Below are 19885 nucleotides of genomic sequence, written 5' to 3'. Positions count from 1 at the left end.
CATGAAAGCTGTGTAACACTTCCAAAAAGACTGAAATACATTTTTACAGATGGCTTCTATCTCTCTCTCTCACACACATCATTGAAAATGGCCAAACACTTAAAGGCTACAAAACTGGGGGGGGAGGGGGGAATAAAAGATTACGCATCATAGATTTTTTCCGTTTTTCAGTAATCTGTGAACCATTTACTTGTGTTGGGTTGCAATATCCTGCTTCGTAAATTATTATGGTTTTAGCAATTGAAAGTATTATTATAATAATTTTTTTTAGGGATGCACGATCATGATTTTTCATGGCCGATTCCGATACCAATTTTTTACAAGCAAACTGGCCGATTCCTATACCGATTTCCGATTTTATTTTTATCTTTAAGCAACAAACAAGAAAGAAGGAAAGTGTGCATAAACAAGATGTTTATTTGGTATTTAATAGGCCAAACTGGCTTTTGGCTACTGAAAATAATAACGGTAACCATCTGAAATTAACGGCAGAAACTGCACAGTAAGTAGCCTACAAACACATAATACAAACATAGATGGTACAGACATCAGCATTAAGCTTTTGTATTTAAATTGGGTTGAAACTACATAGAACTGGCCTTAAATGAAAAAATTAACTGTAACCATGTGAAATTAAAGGCAATAACTGCATAGTTCTGCAGTCCAAACAACACAAATTCAATAAGATGTTTCTTAATCAGCATTCAGTATTTGTTTCAGTTTTTAAATTTGGTTTTAAATAAAAAAAAAGGTCTTCACCAGTGAGACTAAATAAAAGTATGCTATATAAATACATTATTCCAAAATGTTAAAATCAAATAATGTTGGTGCAAATAAAACAAAGATGCAAAGTGTTTCATTCATCCAATTAAAAAAAAAAAAATAGGGTAATGATTCACATCTATATTTTTTTACTTGAGCCAATGAAAAATAAATAACTTATTGTCTCAAGTAAAAAAATATAGATGTGAATCATTACCCTAAAATGTTTTAATTGGATGAATGAAACACTTTTTTTCATGAATGAAACTTTTTTTCAGAGTGCTACAGCAGGTGATTTTTAAATCAAATAAAGTCCATGTAATTTTAAGGTAAAGTAAAAATAATTATCCTAATGCATAACTGACGTTTACTTCTGGCTTTTCAAACGTGTATGCAAGTTCTAACTTACAAAAAACAAACAAAAAAAACATTTCATTTTTATAAGTTTAGTCTCGTTTAGTTTCTCATCCAACACGTGAGAAGTTGAGCTGAACATCTCTTCACGGTCTACTCGTGTTCAGGGCGCGGACCCATACTCTCGTGCAGCTTCAGTGTGCGCAGAAAAAGGACTCTTATTTGTGTGCCAGTACACCAACGGCTGATAGTTTCCTGCTATCTGTGCCTCAGACATGAAGCTCTGCATTTCCAGTGCTGAACGGCTGCCTGTGTCCTGCGCACAGATTTCGAAATACTCTTCCACACAAATGACAAAGCGAAAGATTACAATGTAGTATGTGCAAAAAATTTTTTCCGGAAAAAATCTGCCGAAAAAAGAGCAAAAACCGGCCGATTGTCGATCGCGTATTTTAAGCAAAAATGCCGGTTTCGATTTATGGCCGGTCAACCGGTGCATCCCTAATTTTTTTTACCATTCGTTAAATTTAAAAGGTTTTAATATGAATAGTATTGAGATATGCTGAAGGTTTTTAGATTTCTCACTAATTTCTAAGTGGAAATGATGCCTTTCTAAAGCTAATACCAGGTAAAGGACATACTGTACAGTGGATGAGAGTGTTGAATGTTTGATTATTTAGAGTTAAAAATCAAAAGATCAGCAATTTGAGAACCACGAATAATGTTTGACAATGTAATCAACTGGATACACCTACCTTAACTACTATGACCTTGCCGTCATTGGTGACCTCGTCAGTGCGTATAGCGAAATGGCCCATCGCATCTCCTCCTGTAATCCTATAGACGGCGTTCCAGTTTGGTGTATGAGGCTGGTCCTTGTCTCTGACTGTCAAATTGGCCACCACCACACCCACAGCATTCTCTGGGACCTCTCCTAAGAACTAAGAGCAAAGGAAGACAAATACAATTATTTTAAAACAAACATTTTTTAAGCATACAGTAAACTTAGAGTGTTCAAAATGAATTCAGACAATGAAACATTTTTTTTAAATTCAAACACGCACTACAAAATTGGACCAACTGATTCGAAAGTTAACTGCAAAGATAACCAAAAATAAATAAATGCATAAATAAATAAATAAAATATGCAATGGAATTCATACATATTAGGACACCAAATACTTGGGAATAATTAGGGTCAATCTAGTACAGGGACAATTGCCTTGAAGGAACCTACAGTTCAGTGTCCTGTTTAAGACACAATGGTAATGGTTTATGGGTTATTACCAAACAGTTCCTTGAAGGCTTTGTTCATGGATTCGTCAGCTTTTTGGGATGGCTTCCGAGTATCACAATAGTTCAAGTTAGCATTACAGACAGTGTTAGGGGTAAGTTTCAGATCTCATTTGTTACACATGGCTCTTGAAAGAATATCACACTCTACTAGCTATACCCACAGCCCAAGGTGCAAATATGCGGCAAGCTGTAGCACACGAACACAAGCTCATTACAGCTCAGTAATCTGCTGTTTAAAGGGGTTATGAAGTGTGTCCGCCAGATGCTGTTTACAGTAATGGCATCACCATGAAGCAGAGACTACAGCCAAATAGACATTGCTACATGCTCAGTTGAGACCTATGCTGTAGTGGAGGCTATTTACTTTTCAGTGCAGATTCCTAAGATTAAAGCTACTCATTATTTTAAAGTATTTTCACTACAGTCAAGCTTCTTGCTACTCTAAATGTCAGGTACACTTACAAGCTACTAACAACAGCTACTATACTAATATGAACTAATTAGCTATACTTAAAGTAGTTAGCTACTTGATAATGTATTTTGCCATGCTACAAGGTACTAATGAAAGCTAATATACTAATTATGACTAATAAGCTATACTAAGAGTAGTTAGCAAAATAAAATGAGCAACACTAACAGCTACTACAAGCAAACACAAACTAATTAGATATTTGTAAAATAGTTCGCTACTAAAGCTGCTATACTAATAAGGACTAACAAGGTGTTCTTAAAGCAATGCCAAAACTGGCTAAAATGCTAAAAGCTGTAAACATGCTAACAACCTTTACGAAAATTAACCAAGATTTTCATAGTAAAAATTTAGTAATCATGTTTTTTTTTCTGGCAAATTGAGTTTTACTACAAATACCATTGTTAAACTCCAGTTAGTGCAGCAAAACCATGGTTCATTTGTGGTTATGATGGTTTAACTGTTTTTTTTTTTTTTTTTTTAAATATACAATAACTATACAATAGCGTATACAATAACTATACAATAGCTATTCCTAAAATATTTAGATATTTGAAAAAGTAATTTACTACTTTTAATAGACTAATTAGCTATTCATAAAGTTAGTTAGATGCATGAAAAAATAGTTGCTACACTACCAGATATCAGAGCAAGCCTTTTTGTAGCATTTTCCTTTAAATGTTAATGAGCTCTGCTGACCCCGCCCCTCTGTTCCAAGCCACTCTCTGAGGTACTGTCTACTTTAGCAGCATTCATCGTGAAACTTGCTAATTAGCACATAATTAGGAAAGGAGATTTGCAAAGATTCATTAAAAAACCTTATACTCACTTCTTCTGTAGGAGAAGCTGGATCATGAGTGATTCACGTGAACATAAACGCATTTATATAAATTGGAGGGCACATTCCATTCAGAAACAAACTGTCCACTGTCTTCAGTGGCTCAGATGTCGAGTAAATGAAGACTGCTATGTACATTATTACATCCAACAACAGAACACCCCAATCACTTAGGAGTCATTCTTGTGTACATCTACTCCAGTGGTGAAACAATGGCTGACTGATGAAAGCTCACTTTGGCCGGGTCTAAAGTAATACACCAGTCCAGTCTGTGCTAAAACACTACTGTCAATCAAACTATCACAGTCTGTCACACTGTGTCAAACTGTCACACAGAAAGGGGTTTCTACCATATTAACAATAAATTTACAACCAATGCAACTAATAAATATCATAATTTCTAAATCGGTGTAAAAAGCCTTTCTTTTTTTTTTAGATGAATTTTTCAGGGTTTTTGCCCTATTATGATAGGACAGATCAGCATTGATGGGAAGTAAGAGAGAAGGGGCAGGATCAGAAAAGGTCCTAGAGTTGGGATTTGAATTCAATACGCCCATAGCGCACTGCCCACAAGACATGACAAAAGCTATGAATTTTTTGAACTGTTCATTTAACAGAATAATCCAAATTAAACTAACGAACATGTTAAAGGAGTGGGTTTGATTAATGCCTGAGTTTGTATCATTACAAATGTTACTCTTTGGAAAAAGTAGCTTATTAAGTGTTGTGAATTTTTTATTTTTTATCATCTTTTTTTTATTTTATATTTTATTTTTTTTATTATATACTTAGCAGCTCCCCAACACTAGCAAAGATGCTTACATATATACACCAGACACTTAAAATAGAGTAAATGGTGGTTTATTTTCATGGTTTATTCATCAAAAGGAGAGAATGATAGAGAGACAGTAAAATCTACTGGCTGTAGTGATGAAAACATCACAGGGCAGTTCCGTCTCTCCGACTGCACGCTGTCTGGGATGCACAGCTGCATTTACTGATAAGCAGAAAAACACTCTGTTGAGATCAAACAAATGTGCTGTGTCCCTTCCAGGACGGGGTGCAAGAGACCAGTAGACGACAGGACAGTAGAAGACATGATTGACTGATTGATCTGTGCAAAATCAGAGTATGCTTTTTCTATAGGTTACTGCTTCTAGTTTGATAAAAAAAAAAAAAAAAAACTCTGGCGGCTAGTTCAGTAAGATTTTGGAAATTGTGTGTGTGTGTGTGTGTGTGCTGTCAAAAAGAAGAGGGAAGGAAAGAGATACTTGTTTATGATTTGCAGATTGCGGGGGGAGGTAGGAAGAAATTCAGAGGATAAACAAAGAAAATTACATTTTCTTCCTTTCCCTTGGTTCTAAAACAAACCAAGGGCAAACGTTGAGCCACATTCTGTTTAAATATATGTAAAGAAGTAACTCATTAAAAACGTGAGTATCTCATAGGCACCATATTAGATGTGCTAGTTTGATTGTACTTTAAGACAGAAATGATCTGTGACAGCAATGAATTAATTAGAGGAATAATGGAATTATGTCTTTCATCAATATTCAGTACATTTCCATTCAAGTCAGGCAAGTCAGTTGGAAGAGCTAAAGATATTCATTACTAGTAGCACTATTTATATTTAATGACAGGCTGAGTTGGGCATGTTGCCCAATATTAATTAATTTTTAAATTTCACTTCAGTCAAGAGTTTACATTTGAATTTTTGTAAACAGCTCAGTCTCAAAGAAAAAAAGAAAAAGAAAGAAAGATAGACTAAACCATATAAAACAAAGTTTCTTTGTTTATTTTTTTTTCATTTTTACTTAAATAAATAATCACAGAAGCCCTAAAGCTCATTTTGCTGAGTTGTACTTTCTTTCGATTTAAAAAGTTACAGTAAACCAATCCTAAATCAATTTCAATTCAAGTTTGTATAGAGCTTTTTACAATAAAAATTGTTACAAAGCAACTTTACAGAAAATGATGTTTCTAAAATATTTAGTAGTAGTATTTAATGTATTTGTGATATACTTGTTGAATGATTATACCTAATCACAATAATATCAAAAATGTTGATTCTTATAAATGTATTCCTGGGCTTCTGTAAAAACATAACGATAAACAAATAGAACTAGCATCCGCGGGGAGAGATTTAGAGAGTATATAAAAGTAAAAATAGAGACAAAACAAAAATCCCTACAGTGAGTCAAGATGAAAAACACAACTACAGAGATGTGATTTTATGGCATTCTAAAGAAAACAGATCCATACCATCTCAGTATATAAACATTAGTGCCTCACATTGATGATAAAGCCTGTGGTATGCTACTGTACTTCCTATGGTTGATGAACTCTCAGGTCCACTGTGTTCATCATCATCTTCTAAATCTTCTAAACATCATCATTATAATTGCCATTACAGTCATCAAGGTGCTTCAAAACATAGAGTGATCAGTTATTTCTTAAAATGCAGTACTATTTTGCTTTACTCTCCAGAAGCAATGGCTCTTTCCATATTCATGCGGTTTTTGCATGAATAAAACATACGGCTGTCTTCAAATTGGAAGCGATATATCTGCTAGGTTTACACCCCCTCAAGCAATTTCGCTTAATTAGCTTGCTTACGTTTCTGAGGGTCTCCTAGGGCAAGATGTATACTGCTTCATGCTTCTGTCAAATGCAAATAATCACAGAACATTTCTACCCTGCTTCGACTCAGTCTGTGTGGGTGAACGAGAGAGCAAGAGAGAGTGAGAGAGGATGGATGAAAAACAAAACAAATTAGTTCTAGCACATAACTCATGAATTCTGCTCGAAAGATGGTGCATATGTGCTTCACTGTGTGTCTGCGTTTGTCACAAGCACGCAACTGGAAAAGTGCAAGCCCAATTCCACGGCCTATAGCTATAAAGCGTCGATGAGAAGTTGATTCCGACATTCACAATCTCAGCTTTAAAGCTTTACTTTAATGAATGTTTGTCTGCGTTAAACTAGCAACGCACATGGTGAAGAATTTCATACGCTTTCATACAAGTCAGTTTGCTGTCTGTGCTCCACCGTCAAAGTATTTGATATTTTTGCTCGTTCTTTCTTCCTAACGTAGGCCTACTATTTCTAAAAAATAGATTCAGCAAGTCTTTCACAAACCGCTGACTGAATCAACAAACCTCTTGCAAGTGTCAGGTCGTGTGAGCCCGCCACAAACCAGTTGTGGGTAATTTTCTCTCGGCTCGGTGATATGTTACACAAGTGTTTGTTATTGGGAGCAAGAGCATGTGCCGAGTATGGGACTTAATTGCTGGTGTCATCTGGGTTAACTTGCTCTGTTAGGACCTGTCATATGCATTGAGCTAAGACAAGACAACCCAAACGATGTAAGTTGTTCTGCTGCACTGTATAATTATGGATGCTGCGATGGACCCAAGGGCATGTGTACCAGAGCGCTCAAGCCTGCATGAAGGAAAAAAAAAACCGTATGAAACTTTCTTGATTTCAGAAAGCATCAAGAGTAATCAAGTGGGTGGATGAGCAATGAGTTTGTCTGATTTTAGTCTTGCTTTCAATTTCCTTCTGTTTTGCCCTCACTGTTCATTCAGACAGAGAAAGTGTCTAATGCACAGATGAGAGAGTCTTAGTGTGTATTACATAGGGGGAGGTGCCACAGAGAAGATGGATGGAGGTCTGTCCTAAGTCCCTACATCCCAACTCTCCATCTCAGTCTGGACCATAAGTGATGATAGACCCCATTTAAAATCTGCAATTAATTGAGCTGTCAGCACACTTAAAAATCTGTGATTGTGTGATCTCTCTTCACCTTTGATGAAAACAGCAGCTGCGGCAGCTATGTGAAGCTGTTCGCTGTGAATACTCATTAAACAACTTTAAAGTTTATATTAAGTATTATCCTTTTCCCTCTAAAAATAACTGTCAATCGAACAAGTTTTGAACTTCTACTTGCACTTAAAGGAATAGTTCACCCAAAAGAAAAAACTGTCACCATTGAAAGTACTCACCCTGAGGATATTTTTAATATTGTCTAATCCTTTTTGTCCATTCATTGAAAGTTCACACACACACACACACACGCACACACACAAATATGTGGAAATATGTGCACATGGCAACATTTCTGCAAACTGATATTACATTGATTCTTCATTTTCCACAGTTTCAAATTGAAATCCAAAGTGAAGTCCAGTAAGTGGTGCTAAAAGTGAATTCAGTTCAATTTGGAAAATATTAACACAAATCTGGCAATATTTTATCACATTGGCTAATGTATGTATCATGGCAGTTTGGAAATGAAATGGTGAGTGGCACTAAAAGTTTGAAAATAACGCACCACCTACACTAAACTCTAAAAAAACCTAACCAAACAAAAACTGAAAAACTGAACTTATTGAAACAGCCATGCCATTTTGGCATACTTCTAAGTCTTTGAGCTGGAATAAAAGTTGTTGGTGTTTTACTAGTGTTTATTTAAGCTTAAAACTGCAGTGAGTTGGATGTGTAAGTATGCTTTTAATATGTAAGTATGCTCAAAAAAAAAAAAGTTTTGGTTACATGGACTTTCAATGGAGTGACAGAAATACAGTATACAGAGGCATTGGGTCATGACCCCAAGGAGAACCTTTGACCTTCACCCTGTAAACCCTCGAGGCTTCCACTATGGGCGTCTATACCCCTATCAGACCTGTCCACAAGCATCTGGTCCTCAAAAACAACATTTGAGAATAAAATGACACCAATTAAAATGAAGAGCAAGACCTTCTGATGCCAGATGATAGATGTCATACTGATTCACTCACTATCGTTTGGCCTTCAAATAAATATTACAGGTAGAAAAAATGTGCAAAATAATTCAGAATGCTTCAGCATCAGACGGTGTGGCAGAGGCCCGGGGATATTACTTAATGAGAGAGAGAACGCAAGGGCACCAGAGATGAGCGCTGTGAGAGAGCGATAAAAGAGGGATGGCAGATAGCGGGAAATAAATAGAAACGGGGAGAGAGAGAGATAACGAAAGCCAGAGCGAAGGATCGAGGGAAGGAGATAAATGGCTAAGCGAAGAAGGAAGGAGAGACAGAAATGAAGGCTGACAGAAACAAACACTGGTAAATGTGGGAAAAGAGGTGTAGAGATACAGAGATAAAGAAAACAGGAGATGGAGGATGTACGGAAGGTGAAAGGAGAAAAAAAGGAGTGGATGAGAGGGGATTCAAGCCAGATGCCTGAAGAGAAACTACAGTCACCTGAGGGGCAGAACTGGCACTAGGACAGGAGAGAGAGAGAGAGAGAGAGAGAGAGAGAGAGAGAGAGAGAGAGAGAGAGAGAGAGAAAAAAAAGAGCACCTGATCACACATCTCTCTCATTCCCTACACCCTCCATTTCATTCCATCTCTTCCCTCATCACCTCCCAGAATTCATTGCTCTTAGTGAATCTCTCTTTGTTTCACAGCTCCAGTAGTTCCTCCAGCTGTCAGACAGTATTGTGTGAATTAAAGCAGTATCAAGACACTGTTCAAATTCTGAAATCGAGGTAATGAGGGGAGTGGATGCGTCTAAACAAGCAGAGCTCTTTTCCAAAACCTAATCTTAACCGTCATGGCACCTCTTACATACTGATCTGGAACACTCTACACGAGCAGCAACTATCAGTGCCATACGAATGAATATCCAGCTTACAATATTTAATATAGAATTTGATATTAGCAGAATGATACTCTTATAAGCATACAAATGCAAATATTGGGTAAAATAATCCTATGGGTAAGACATTTTTTTAAGCATTGGTCAGTTTTGAGTTTTTGGGTTAAAAGCTGTTTGGCTTTTCATAAATGTTTCAGACTAGTGGGATGTTTATTTTATTGACCTTTATATATTTGAATACATTTTAATACATACCTTTAAAGACTGTTTCTGTGTAATGTGTAGAACTTCAGCAGAACTTGCCTGCAGCAAATTTGACAATTTTATTCCTATCTATATTTGAAGGATTTCTTTACAGAGAGTCTTGTGTAAACAAAATTAAATAAGAATTTTGAATCTGGCTTTATCCAGTGCTCAGATTTATGTTCTGAAAAACATGTAAATGAGTCCTTATTTAATTAGATACAACCTCAGATTTAAACATAACATTTCAGAAAACTTGTAATACAAAAATGCTTTCAATTATTCATGTAATCAATCATCTAGGGAAGTAGGGTAATATCTAGATCGTTATTTTTACCCTACACAACAATATTTTTTTAAATAAACTTTTCAGTGTGGAATGAAATATAGTTGATTTTCAATCATTCTTTTCTATTTTTAATTTCATCCTTTTTTGCATGCAGCACACCTATGATATGTTAAAATGTTGTCTACGTATATATATTAAAACACATTATATGGTAAACGCTCTCTGTAAGTTGTAGGGTACTCACTGTTTTTGAGTCCAGCTCTGGAGGGTTATCGTTGATGTCAGCGATGCTAATGAGGGCCGTGGCGGTGTTGGACAGGCCGAAGTTCAGGCTGCCCTCCATATCGGTGGCCTGGACTATAATGGTGTACTGAGACACTTTCTGAAACAACACAGAACATCTCCATTTTAATCAACACATCACACATGTAAATCAGGAATTACCATAAGGATTTACCACAGATTTTATACAGTTTTGGAATTAAAACAAAAATCTATTTAATGATGTTTGAACAAATTATTCCTTTTTATATCTTTATTTTTCCCGACAAAAATAAATAAGTATTTGCACTTTTGGGAATGACTTTACAGAAATGATAACATATGGTAGAATGAAAATAGTTTTTGACTGATTATTACCTTATTTCAAAATAATATAATATACTGTAATATATACAGTGTGTACACAGTGTATTGTACTCTTTGTATTTCATTGTTTCACTAATGGACCTGGAAATAAAGCTAAATATATACCATACTCCAAATCAGTGTTATTTTAGAATTATTTATATAGTTTTACAGTGTTCAATAATATTTTTAAATAGCTTTATGTTTATATTTTCAGATTTAATTTTGTGCTTTTGTCATTAAAAAAAAAAGAAAATTATTTATATAGTTTTAAATTATTATATCTGACATTTATATTTTTCTATATTTTTTAACGAACAAAAACAAATTTGAATAGTATTAGCTTTTGTTATCAATAACAACACTGCTCCAAAGTGCCATGTAAAAAAAGTGTTTTCCCTAAAGTATGACTACAAACTTTATTCATCCATTTTTTGGTGATGGAACAGCCGAGCATTCCAGAAGTTTGATATGTAAGCCTGAACAAAGCCGTCTTACAAAGACTTTAAGACTGTGTATATTTGGGAAATGGCAGCTCTTTGTGTTTGTCTGTGGATACGTCTGTCCGTCTGCTTGCATGCAGGCTTTTCTGTTAATTAGGACAAGAGGCTACAGTGAGCATTGCTTTGATACTTTGTCGCTCACTATTTATGGAAAGACACACACCCACACTCATACACACACAGATAATCAGTCCGCAAAAACAACTCTTCATCAACTGACATGAACCAGCCTGTTTGTAACCACGGATGAAAAGCAGGGGTTGCGAGGGCAACAGATGGATAGAAACATGTGCGCACACACACATCGAAATGTTTGTTGTTGCATGGCCAATGTTCCTTTGGGTACAGATCTGAAACTGTGCCCCTGTCCATGCTCGGGTGAACCTAACTCCAGTTAGTCCACACTGGGAGGAAACAGAGAGCTGAGCCTGAGCCAAAGCCTCTCCTCTGCCTCTTTCAGCTCCAGCCGTATTAATCCGGTTGGCCGAAAGCCTTCTGTTGTTGCAGACAGGAAGTGGGGGGAGTCAAGGACAAGTCAGCCTTCCACTGAGACCAGTCTGGGGACGGGTGTCTTGGAGGGAGGTGTCTGACTGCTGCTGTGAAGCAACAAATACCCTCGCAAGAGCTTGCTGGAGATCTTGATGGTTATACTTTGATTGCTTCCTTTTGTTTTAGCAGATGACTGACCATGGGACATCAATTTAACCATAACTAAACATGAGAAATGCCTCTCTGGCTCAGGGCTGCCTACTTACGCAGCATAATTATGCTGCCTTATAAAGCCAAATTCATGTGTGTATCCTTCATAAGAAAAAATACAAAATATATTTTATATATATACACACACACACACACACACACACACGTTTATTTATAAAGCTCAAAACAAACAGCATTTATATAAAATATTAATCTTTTGTAATATTATCAATATTAAATGTCTTTATTGCGATAGTTTATCCAAAAATGCATTGTCCCTGTCCACTAAAACGATCCCAGGCCCAGACTAGTAAAGACAATGTGGAAATAGTTCATGTGACATCAGTTGTTCAACCATATTTTAAGTATTTTAATAATGTCCTTACTCATAAAAAAATATCTTAATCTGTGTTCCAAAAATAAACGAAGGTCTTATGGGTTTGGAATAAGGGTAAGTCATTTTTCATTTTGGGATGAACTATCCCTTTGATGTATCCTTGTTGAACATCAATTTATTAAAAAAAAAAGGTTGAGAGTAGCATGTATCCTTTTTAATATCTGTATTAAGCTGTTGGTGGAAGTTTCAGAGTAAACTAATTCATAAATGTCTATTTTTTTCAACTTCTGATTCCATTTCTAATGGTAAATATGCATTGTAGTCAATACATATTCATTTGGTTATCTCTAAAGCTCACTTGCATTTGTTCTAGGTCAATGGACGTGACCTTGTGATTCCTTAACAGGAATCTTCATTCAAAGACTGTTTGTTAATTAACTCACTGATTGGACAGGTCTTTCAGAATCTTTCTGTCTACCCATCCATATTTCCCTCTCCCCTCAGGTAGCTGCATTTAAGAGGCAGGTCAGGGACTCCTCAGAGGAGAGCCCACAGCCTTAAAGCACTTAAAGAACCAAAGAGTACTGCGGACACACACTGGGAGTCATTAAAACCTGCGTCTTCTCGTTAATATTGCAGAGTTCATCTCTATTAATGAGAACTCAATAGCGGCTGACCTTTATTAACACCATAATGAAATATCAATACTGTCTCCTCTGGTTATGCTCTGCAGAGAACAAGAGAAACAAATCAGTGTGTAATTAATTTCACACACTTTTCATACAGCGCTGGCTGCGGGGATGGAGAATGTGACTCTAAGAGATGAACTAAAACACATTTCCAGTCGTGGAGGGAGTGTAAAATGATTACACCTCAGGACAACTGGCAGAATCTTGGCGACTTGAGAGCAGATCCAGAGAGAGGAGAGTTTCACCCAAAGAGACTCTCACATGCTTGAGTCAACTGTTATGAGGAGCATTTCACAGCCCAACGGGCCCTGACCTGACTTTTCCCAGACACCTTGCTTGTTCACTCGGGAGAGGAGGGAATAGGAGAGGTGATAAGGGGAAGGAGAGGAGGAAAGTGATGGTGGAGGAGATGATAGTGGAGAGAGTGCAACCAGAAGTTATGATTCTCTTCATCTCACACATGCAGGAAGCTTTGGATCATCTGGGAATGACTGGGACACACACACGTGTACTTCACACCGATCGATTCCCTAATCAGGCATGGCAGAGTGGACACGTTCAAACCCAGACCTGACACAACAAGACAAACGCACACACACTCACGCGCACAGACCACATGGCCTCTGGCAGAGACAAGAGATAGGTAATGAAAAGCAACAGCCTGGACAATCTGGCTCGAACAGATTCACAGAGCTGCACAGACAGACATGCAGGGCTTTTAACACACATAGACAAAAGACACAGCACTGCCACTGCAGAACTTTTAAGCACTTTGATTTTATGTGATTCAAATCCATGACCAAACACTGTGATACATCAATAAGATAAATGAAATGAACATTTATGCTACATTTGGTTGAAAAGCACCATGGGATTTAAAGGGATCGTTATTAACTCATCTTCACGTCTTTTGAAATGTATGACTGACTATCTTTTCTAAAACACAAAAAGGAGATATTTATAACAGATTGTCCAAGCTGCTCTTTCTAGTGGTGGACCGATATTTTAAAAGCCGATGCAGATATTGAAGGGAGCAGAGTAGTCAATGACAAATACCATAAACAAGGCTGTCCTTAGCTGACTCTGTGCCCACTGTAATGTAGGGAGTGGGGCCCCCCTTGGTCTGGTGGGGGGCAATATAATACCCCCCCCCAAAAAATCAAGTCTTAAAGCAGGCGGAAACTAGCGCTGCTCGCTGGTCATTATGGAAATAATCTGGCTGTGTCTCTGTTCTTTTAACTTGCGATCAGTAAATCATTGTCAGTAATTCCCCTGCAGAATTTTCTACCCCCATCTGTGCTTTTATGCAATTGTACTCTAACGCTAATTTGCCCTATTTACTAAAACTAGCCCCAAGTGTTTATTTTAGTGAATGCTTTTTGTTATTTTGGAGCCTGACAGTCTGTGGTCTCCACCCGCTTTTATTGTGCAGAAATGAGAAATGTGAACATTCTTCCAAATGTCTCCTTTTGTGGTTCACCAAAACAAGTCAATGGTTTGGAATGACATGAGGAGGAATAAATGATTCATTTGAACTCCTCTCTTCAAAAATCTGTCTTTTCTAAACTCGTAAAAAATACACACATCCAATTTCATTTAATTTCTGTCTGATATTATAGATTCATGCGGTGCTATTAAAGGGAAAAGAGAAGAAATAAAATGACAGAAATGGGGATGGCTGGTTGTAAAGTGCATAAGATTGACGTATTTGCCATGAGGGGCATAAGATGAGATGACAGTTGTAGTAAAGGGCATGCAGCGCAAAAAGATGGGGAGAGGGGCTGCTTGTTAGCTGCTGTAATCAGACAGGTGATGGCGAGCAGGTTAAGAGGTGTGTGGAGGTGATGGGGTCTCAGTGTGAGAGGGTAATTGGTATTCAGACCTGATCAGACGTGTGTGACATTAAAGTCAATGTGAACTCCCACCAATGCAAGCGACTGCTCCAGGCTTCTTCAACCCACTAATTACTGCATAAATATTCCAATTAGACGACAGGTACTGATGAAGGAGGATTATGCTCCTGATGAGAAAATGTGTATGTGAAGGATATGCAGAGAGGCAAATGTTATGATGTGTATATGTGTGTGTAGACAGCTGTCCGTATCCCATGTACTCCCCGCTGGGTAAAACACAGAAAGTTCAGAAGGAGCATATTCATGTAAGCACTCCAGTCAAAACACTAAGTGGAGTAAACAGCAATGCCTCAGTCCATTTAACATTTTTTTGTTTTAAAGTGAACTTAATTGAAGTGTAGTGACGTGTAGCCAAGTAATGGTGGCCCATACTCAGAATTTGTTCTCTGTGGCACACAGGGAGCAGTTGGGGGTTTGGTGCCTTGCTCAAGGGTCTCAGATCAGTCGTGATATTGAAGGTGAAAGTGAGCACTGTACATTCACTCCACTTCCACTGCTTTAATTTCAAATAACTGTTTTATATTTGAATATATTAAATAAAAAACAATATATTCATGTGATGGCAAAGCTGAATCTGTAGTCTTGTTTCTCATGATCCTTCAGATATGATTTTAAAATGCTTATTTGGAAACAAAATAAGATTTTTTTTTATTATCGATGTTGAAAAGATTTGTGCTGCTTAATATTTTTGTTGAAACCTTGATACATATTTCAGGATCCTTTACTCAGTAGTTCAAACTTACTGCATTTATTTGAAATGGGAGTCTTTTATATCATCATATATGTCTTTACTGTCACTTTTGATTAAATTATGCATACTTGATGAATAAAACGTACTCGGTTACTAAACGTAACCTCGGTTCTCTCTAGAAGAGCGAACGAGTACTGCGTCTTAGCTAAGACGCTACGGGAAAAGTCTCTTTTCACGAAATACTGAAGCAAAAAATTATCCTTAATTTTGTATTTTTGTAAAGCGCATTTGCAGCAGTACACAGCCATAGGCGAGACGGCTCGTTCGCTCATTGGCTTGTTCTGCGGCAACTGCACAGCCTATCGAGCGCGGGCTGATGCAACATCAGACCAATAAGGGCGCTTCGCGCCCTTCTTGCCACTTCCCGCCGAAACGGGTGTGGCCCAACCTATAAAAGGAGCTCGAAAAGGCTGACTCACCTGATTTATTTCATCGCCGAAGCGAACCAGAGTGAATCGTGCGCACGGCAGAGAACGCAGTACTCATTCGCTCTTCTAGAGAGAACCGAGGTTACGTTTAGTAACCGAGTACGTTCTCTTACGAGAGCTCTCTCGTACTGCGTCTTAGCTAAGACGCTACGGGAACCCAATGTAAAACGCCGTGCACGCAGGGATCACACACCAATAAACCTGAAGCAACGCCCAGGATTTACAGTGCACAGTCACCTGAGGGACTCACAGAGAGTCCAGGACAGAAAAGGGAAAAAGCCCTCCGTCCCATATCTAGCAGCATCCGTAGATGCGGCAATATGACGTCACACAGCCGAGGCAAGGCCTGACCAATGTGGCAATGCGGGTCTTACGCAATACTGCCCATATAACAGTCGGCAGCGCATAGCGCTCGTGAACTCAGAATTCCCCTCAGGGCCCTGATTCGCCTATACCGACAGCAGCCTTGCTTGCAAGGCGGGAACCTCCAGGTTATAGAACCTGATAAATGTAGACGGCGAGGCCCAACCTGCCGCCATACATATATCCTGCAAGGAGATCCCAGTAGACCACGCCCACGACGAGGCGATGCCTCTTGTGGAGTGTGCTCTGACGCCCAACGGGCACTGAAGGCCCCTGGAAGCGTAAGCTAACGCTATGGCGTCAACTATCCATCTGGATAGAGTCTGTCTCGAAACAGCCATTCCCTTGGAACGCCCACCGAACGAGACAAATAGCTGCTCCGTCTGCCGAAAGGCAGCAGAGCGAGACACATAAGCTCTTAAAACCCTGACAGGGCAAAGAAGACTCGAGTCTCCATCCTCCCCTGACACCGGCAGGGCAGACAGGGCAATAACCTGAGCCCGAAACGGTGTGTTGAGGGATTTCGGCACATAACCGTGCCTAGGTTTGAGTATGACTCTTGAGTCATTGGGCCCAAACTCCAAGCACGACTGGCTCACCGAGAGCGCGTGCAAATCACCCACACACTTCACAGAAGCGAGAGCCAACAAGAATACTGTCTTGAACGACAGATGCTGAAGGCTAATCGATTGGATAGGCTTGAAAGGGGGACCTTTCAAGGCCTCCAAAACCGCCGCGAGGTCCCACATAGGGACTGACGGAGGTCTGGGAGGATTCAGCCTCCTAGCTCCTCTGAGGAACCGGATGACTAAATCATTCCTTCCTATTGACTGACCGGACGCCGTTTCAGAAAACGCCGCGATGGCAGCCACATAAACTTTGAGCGTGGATGGGGCTCTGCCCTTATCCAACAGCTCCTCAAGGAAGGAGAGGACCTCCGTCACCTCACAACTAAGGGGTGAATAACCTCGAGCTGTGCACCAGCTGGAGAACACCGACCACTTCGAGGCATACAGACGTCGTGTCGACGGAGCTCTAGCCTGAGTGATGGTATTTAGCACTCTCACTGCGAGATCAGCGGGTAACCATTGAGTGCCCATACATAGAGGGACCACAACTCCGGTTGAGGGTGCCAAATCGAGCCCCTGGCCTGCGAGAGGAGGTCTCTCCTCAATGGTACCGGCCACGGGGCGACATCTGCTAACTGCATCAAATCTGGGAACCATGGTTGGTTCTTCCAAAGAGGTGCTACAAGCAGTATTGAACATCTCGTTTCTCTCACCCGTTCTATCACCTGCGGAAGGAGGGAGACGGGAGGGAACGCATAAAGCGGGCAGCACGGCCATCTCCGTGACAGCGCGCTTTCGTTCTTGGAAAAGAACGCGGGGCAGTGAGCGTCTTCGTGGGACGCAAAGAGGTCCACCTCCGCCATGCCAAATCTCTGCCACAACAGCCGGACTGTTTGCGGGTGTAGAGACCATTCGCCCGTAGGAACATTGCCTCTGGACAGCCTGTCTGGACCCAGATTCTGCAGTCCAGGCACATGCACTGCTCTCAGCGAGCACACGTTGCGCTGAGCCCAAATCAGGAGGCGTTCCGTCAGCCTGCACAGGTTTCGGGACCCGAGACCGACCTGGCGATTTATGTAGGACACCACGGACATGTTGTCCGAACGGACTATGACGTGGTGATCCTTGATATGGGGACAAAAGCGCGTCAGCGCGTTCTCCACTGCCAGCATTTCCAGGCAGTTGATATGATGGAGCTTTTCCCATTCTGACCATAGGCCAAAGGACGGTCTGCCTTCGAGCAGCGCTCCCCATCCCGAAGTGGAGGCGTCCGTCGACACCATTTTCACACTCGGGGAAGTCCCCAGGCTTACACCTGATCGGTACCAGCCGTTCGCTGTCCAAGGTGCTAGAGCCGCAACACAGCTCTGATCGACCTTGAAATGCAGCCGGCCAGACGCCCACGCTCTGCGCGGCACCCGAGCCTTCAGCCAGAACTGCAGGGGGCGCATGCGGAGCAGGCCCAGCCGCAGAACCGGAGATGCTGAGGCCATGAAACCCAGCATCTTTTGACAGTGTTTGAGCGACACAGTCGCGCCACAGCGGAAAGAACTCGCTGCACGCTGAATGCCCATCGCGCGCTGTGGTGACAGCCGCGCCGTCATGGAACACGAGTTCAGAACTATACCCAGAAACAGGATTGTCTGACTGGGGTTCAGCGAACTCTTCACCCAATTGACACTGAGGCCGAGCTTCTCGAGGTGATCGAGTAAAACGGCTCTGTGGTCCATGAGCTCCGCTCATGATCGGGCCAGAACCAGCCAGTCGTCCAAATAATTCAGCACTCGTGTGCCTCTGAGTCTAAGAGGAGCGAGCGCTGCATCCATGCACCTCGTAAACGTACGAGGAGCTACGGACAAGCCGAATGGCAGGACTGCAAACTGGTATGCCTGGCTCTCGAAGGCGAATCTCAAATATCGCCTGTGGTTTGACGCTATCTGTATTTGAAAATACGCGTCCTTCAGATCTATTGACATGAACCAGTCCCCTCTGCGAATCTGCGCGAGGAGCTTCCTGGTCGTGAGCATTTTGAAACTGCGTTTCATCAATGCCTGTTCAGCTGTCTTAGATCCAGTATGGGCCGGAGACCCCCGTCTCTCTTGGGCACCAGAAAGTATCTGCTGTACAGCCCCCCCTCGCTTTGAGACACAGGCTCTACAGCCCCTTTGCTCAACAGTTTTGATATTTCGGCCCGAAGTATGTGTGCTACTTCTGTTTTGACCGTAGTTTCGACGCGCGCTGAAAAGCACGGTGGGCGTCGAGAAAACTGTAGCGTGTAGCCTCTCTTTATAATGCCTAGCACCCAATCCGAAACCCCTGGAAGCACTGACCATGCATTTGCATGAATGGCTAAGGGCTGGATGCGAAACGCGCTCTGTTGACTGGGCAACGGCGGCGCTCGAGTGTGCTGCGCATCTGAGGCGGGGAGCGCGCTGATCACAGCGGGCAGATCGCTCTTCCTCGACCCCGTTCCGGCGCTTAACCGACTGGAGGGAGGCTGAGCGGGTCCCGTGGGACTCGATATATCTGCGAGTAACCGTGGGCTGCATGTGTGCACTTTTACCACTTTAAACTCGCTGTCTGCCTGTGCAGAATGTACGTGCACGGGCCTCGTTTTTACAGAAGCCCCGCGCCGTATGTGACATAGTGTATGTGGGCACTGGGAAGTGGGCACGTTTACTATGCGGCGCGCTCGACCGATCTGTGTCGATCTTATGTGCGCTAGCCCTGTGTGCAGGGCTGTGCTTATATGTGGAGATGGGCACTGGGTAGTGGGCATCGTCACTGCATTTATAGCACCATCGGCCGTGGCCGGACGAGCATGCACGGGTTTCGTTTTTTCAGAAACCACATGACGCGTGTGACATAGTAATTGTGGGCACTGAGGGGTGGGCACGTTTACTATGCAGTGTGCGCGACCGACTTGAGTCGACATTATGGGCGCAGGCCCTGTGTGCAGGGCTGTGCTTACATGTGGAGATGGGCACTGAGGAGTGGGCATCGTCACTACATTTATAGCACCATCGGCCGTGGCCGGACGAACGTGCACGGGTTTCGTTTTTACAGAAACCACATGACGCGTGTGACATAGTGATTGTGGGCACTGAGGAGTGGG

General features: G+C 40.9%; 2 protein-coding genes across 4 annotated transcripts in view; one reads left to right on the top strand and one right to left on the bottom strand.

Annotated features, from left to right (window-relative positions):
* The window catches only part of LOC132126797 (sodium- and chloride-dependent neutral and basic amino acid transporter B(0+)-like), a 63867-nt gene extending 58132 nt beyond the window's left edge, over nt 1–5735 (top strand). Inside the window, exon 15 of the mRNA XM_059538308.1 lies at nt 5719–5735. The gene's annotated coding sequence lies outside the window, so the exon portion shown is untranslated. The remainder of the gene's footprint in view (nt 1–5718) is intronic.
* The window catches only part of LOC132126796 (cadherin-4-like), a 261279-nt gene that overhangs the window by 10047 nt on the left and 231347 nt on the right, over nt 1–19885 (bottom strand). For all 3 annotated transcript variants that reach the window (XM_059538304.1, XM_059538305.1, XM_059538303.1), the window contains 2 exons: nt 10136–10273; nt 1872–2057 (listed from right to left, as the gene is read on the bottom strand). In XM_059538304.1, the coding sequence (XP_059394287.1) occupies nt 1872–2057; nt 10136–10273 (324 nt within the window). The remainder of the gene's footprint in view (nt 1–1871; nt 2058–10135; nt 10274–19885) is intronic.

The sequence above is a fragment of the Carassius carassius genome, chromosome 44 (genome assembly GCF_963082965.1).
Source record: "Carassius carassius chromosome 44, fCarCar2.1, whole genome shotgun sequence".
Lineage (NCBI taxonomy): Eukaryota > Metazoa > Chordata > Actinopteri > Cypriniformes > Cyprinidae > Carassius > Carassius carassius.
The sequence above is the reverse complement of the archived record's forward strand: the minus strand, read 5'-3'. Positions and strand labels throughout refer to the sequence as shown.